We start from the raw sequence: 4,381 nt of genomic DNA, 5'->3' as shown, positions 1-4,381 counted from the left end.
TCTTTTAATATCAACGGGAATATTTTAATTCACTTTTTCTTTAGATTTTCTCTTAATTATCTATCATTGTAAAAATATTTTTTCTATTTATGTAATTTTTCTTGATTTTTATTCTTCTATTCTCTTATTTATTTTATTATTCTTTATTTGATCTTTTTTCGCAATCTATTTTATCCAGTACATAAGCGATTGCAGCTGGTCATAATTTGCATATACATTATATTGCAAACATAATTTTCTTTTATGTGACTGTCCAAAGGTGCTACGAATTTATGTGATTAAATAAATCTAAAATGTCTGATTTTTGGTGTATATATATCTCCTTGATTTTTATATGTAACTCTTTATAATGTTTAAATTTCCACGTTTATTTATTAATCATATTACATGCATGCAAATGGACATAGATATATTTGAATATATGAGCACAAACACACACGCAGACACACAAATATATATATATATATATATATATATATATATATATATATATATATATATATATATATATATATATATATATATATATATATATATATATATATATATATATATATATATATATATATACATATATACATATGTATGTGTGCGTGTGTGTGTGTGTATAAAGGTCAACAGTTATGCTTTGGAATAATTTACAACTATTTTTAGAATGATTAAGATGATGATGATGATGATGATGGTAATGATAATGATGATATTGATTGTGATAATGATGATGTTGACGATGATGATTATGATGATAATGATGATGATTATGGTGATAATAATGATGATAATAATAATGATAATGATTATGATGATGATGATGATGATCACGATGATACTGATGAGGATGATGACAGTAATAATGATGATGATGGTGATGATGACAATAAAGATGAGGAGGAGGAGGAGAATGATGATATTGATGACAGTAATAACAATGACGATAATGGTGATGATGATGATAATAATGATGAAGATGATGATGATTATGAAATAATAAAAATTATAATGATATTAATAGTAATAATGATGATCATAATAATAGTAATAATGATAATGATGATATCAATAATACTAATAATCATAATAATGATAGAAATAATAGTGATAATGATAACGATAATAATGGTGATAATAATAATAGTATTAATGATGATGACACTAATAATGATGATTAGTAGTGATAACAGTAACAATGATAATAAGGATGATAATGATAATAACAGCAATAATGATAATAATAGTAATAATAATGATAATAATGATAATAATAATAATAATAATAATAATAATAATAATAATAATAATAATAATAATAATAATAATAACAATAATGATAATAACAGTAATGATAATGATAATTCTTGCTTGACCGAATAACCGAACAACACGGGGTTCGAGACATCTAGGTTTCAGTTCGAACAGCAGCTGCACGGGCGTAGAATGCGGTGTGCGAATTATGCTGTTATTTCGGAGAATTATTGTAGTTAATGGGCTTCCTACTTGTCAATTTTTCATTCTTTGTGAAGGTTGTTATTCGTTTTACGTGTGGCTATTACTCCATGTTTATTTTCACGTATTATTGTCAAGCAGTTAGGCATTTTGGGGAATCCGTATCTCCCCCTTAGTCCCGTAATATTTCCTCCCTCCCTCCCTCCTCCCTCTCTTTCCTCTCTCCCCCACCCTAATCTCCCTCCCCCTGCTCCTATTATGCCGGACCTCCTCCGTTACTTCAACCCTCCATTGGCTTCCACTCCTCCCCTCCCTCCTCCTCCGCAACCTCCCTCCCCGGCTACTCCCTCCTCCTGCCTTCGCCGTGTGCCGAGAATATCACAGCTGAAAACGTTCTTCTGCTTCTGTACTCGGAAGAACGTTTGTTGGAGTCGTAGAAAGTCTGTTCATTGCTCTTTTGTGGTTTTATTTTGCTGAAAAGATTGTTTGTTATTGCACACGTAAACGAAAACTTGGTTGACTATGGTTGTGAAGTCATGTGTAGTGTTGTGCGTTGTGTTTTGTGCCGCGCGGGTGTCGAGATCTCATTGGTGGGGGACAGGACCTCTCCCGCCGGCGACGCCCTGGATGCCGCCTCTGCAACGGACTCTGGAGGACCACAGGATGCCGGGAATACACAGGAATCGCCAAGGACACTTCCCAGGCCGATTCCAACCACAGCCTCCCCGGACACATCCTCTAAGGGCACCAAACGCCCTCAGACCACCACCTCGACAGACCTCCTATCCCACCTTGAGTCTCATCCCGTCACTGAAGTCCCTCACGTCCTTACTCGATCCCTTCGGCTTATTCAAGGAGGAGAAGAAATCCCGAAGTGTCCTGCTGAAGAAGATGTCCGCTCCTTCCCCCCCTGCGACCACCACCACCGAAGCGCCCCCTCCCATGGTGTACTTTCCTGACGGAGGTGACGGATCCTGCGAGGACTTCAGCAGCGGAGGCTTCAACACCTACAGTTTCCTCTCCTTCTTGTTCTCTGTGGTGAACCTCGTCGCTATGGTGAGTGGCTCTCGTATTTTTCATGTTTATTTGTATTTATTCGTGTCTCTAATTTACAATGCGACGTTGGAGAGAGAAAGAGAACCATGCAGTGAATTTTGATAGACAATGAGCAATTTTTACTGGGTTTCGAAAGATAGAAAATCACAACACTAATAAATTATCATAATCCCCAAACTTCACAGGTGGCCAACAACGTCAACAACAACCTCAACAATAACAACAACAATAACAACAACAACAACAACAATCTAGGCAACATCAACGTCGCCAACAGCAACGCCGGGCAAGAGAATTCGAACACAGTGTCGATCCCGCCCGCCATGGGACGAGGGAAGCGAGACCTCGAGGAAGCCATCATGAATGAGTGAGTACCGCGTCCGAATCTCTGCGATTTTGGTTACAATTGTTACATTTTGTGTTTGTATTTACGTGCGTATTAATCTGTTTTTTTTTTATGTTTTTAAGTTGTATTTTTTCTCTGTTTTTTGTTTTGATTTATTCACTTCATGTGTGTTTATTCATGAATGATGTTCGTGTTTGTGTATGTGTGTCTGCACCATTATCTACACTTAGTAAGATGAAGTAAATACCAAAATCTGTTACATGCTACTAATATATGGTTACAAAAGCAGAAAAAAAACATAACCTAAGATTCAATGCTATTTCTTCCTCATAGATATAAGGAAAACCGGCGATTGAAAGACGAAGAACAAGTGACATCTCTCGTCGCCATGGACTTCATACGAGGTCTCCGGACGGCGATGGTGACCTCTGACCTCGCCTGCGCCCTCAGGAACATGTGCGAAATCAACAGGTCAGCGGTGACCCGTGGACACCTGGCGGACGTCTTGGCGGAAGTGTTCAGGTGAGCAAATGAAGATGGGCTGTTTTAGGTCACACGAGGTCATGAGGAAGGGCGTGATATAAATATGTATTTCTTGAAAAACTAAAACAAAAGAAGAAAAAATATTGATGCAATAACAGCTGTTGGAGAAGTTTACTATTACTAAAACAACAAAATATATTGGTACAATAACAACTGCCAGACCTACTATTATTACTAGAACAGCAAAAAATATTGATACAATAGCAGCTATTGGACCTACTACTATCACTAGAACGGCACAAAATATTGATACAGTAACAGCTGTTAAACCAACTACTATTAGTACTACATTAATATGAAACAACAGCTATTGTTAGTTTTATTGCTGCTACAGTTAATAGTACTGCTGGCGGTGGTGCTACTACTAGTACTATGGCTATTGTTAGTAATTATATTGAAAAATATATTAGTGTTGAGATTGATAAATGATGATAATTGAAACAATGATGACTGATGATAATGATCATGATGAAGAAGAAAAAATAATGGTAATAATGATAACAATGGTAATGATTAATGATAAAGTCCGTAATGACAACAGAGGTAGTGATATTCACAATAACAATAATAATGACATGATGATACCACCATTACCCATGCCTCCCCCTCTCCCCCCTCTCCCCCCAGTGCCGCCCTCGTCGACTCGTACCCACGCCCACAAGCAGCGCACGAGACCGCCCTCCTCTCAGCCGGCGCCGGAGGGAGGCGGGGCTCCAACTGTAGCTCCGCCCACCCGTCCTGTCCCGACGAGAAGTGGGCGGAGCTTGACGGCCTCTTCGACGTGGTGGACTTCGACTTCGAGCTCCCGACGAAGGCGCTGCAGGAGGAGCTGGGTCTCCCGGATCTGGCGTCGGTGCTGGACGTCGCTTCCTTCGCGTCGGGGGGCGTGGAGGGCGGCGCCGACGGCCTCCTCGCCCCCAGCCACGCCCACGCGAAGGGGGAGCTTTGATCAGGAGGAAATTATTCTAGAGATCACAGTGAAATTATAAAATT

At 38.8% G+C, this 4,381-nt stretch overlaps 1 protein-coding gene across 1 annotated transcript in view; it reads left to right on the top strand.

The window, feature by feature from the left end:
• The first annotated feature begins 1,864 nt into the window (after positions 1 to 1,864).
• Positions 1,865 to 4,381, top strand: part of LOC138866164 (uncharacterized) — a 2,747-nt gene continuing 230 nt past the window's right edge. The window contains exons 1-4 of the mRNA XM_070138092.1: positions 1,865 to 2,499; positions 2,685 to 2,866; positions 3,179 to 3,367; positions 4,016 to 4,381. The exon at positions 4,016 to 4,381 is cut by the window's right edge and continues 230 nt beyond it. Of these exons, the coding sequence (XP_069994193.1) occupies positions 1,966 to 2,499; positions 2,685 to 2,866; positions 3,179 to 3,367; positions 4,016 to 4,337 (1,227 nt within the window). The 5' untranslated portion in view covers positions 1,865 to 1,965 and the 3' untranslated portion in view covers positions 4,338 to 4,381. The remainder of the gene's footprint in view (positions 2,500 to 2,684; positions 2,867 to 3,178; positions 3,368 to 4,015) is intronic.

The sequence above is a fragment of the Penaeus vannamei genome, chromosome 24 (assembly GCF_042767895.1).
Source record: "Penaeus vannamei isolate JL-2024 chromosome 24, ASM4276789v1, whole genome shotgun sequence".
NCBI lineage: Eukaryota > Metazoa > Arthropoda > Malacostraca > Decapoda > Penaeidae > Penaeus > Penaeus vannamei.
This window is presented reverse-complemented; position numbering and strand designations above follow the sequence as displayed.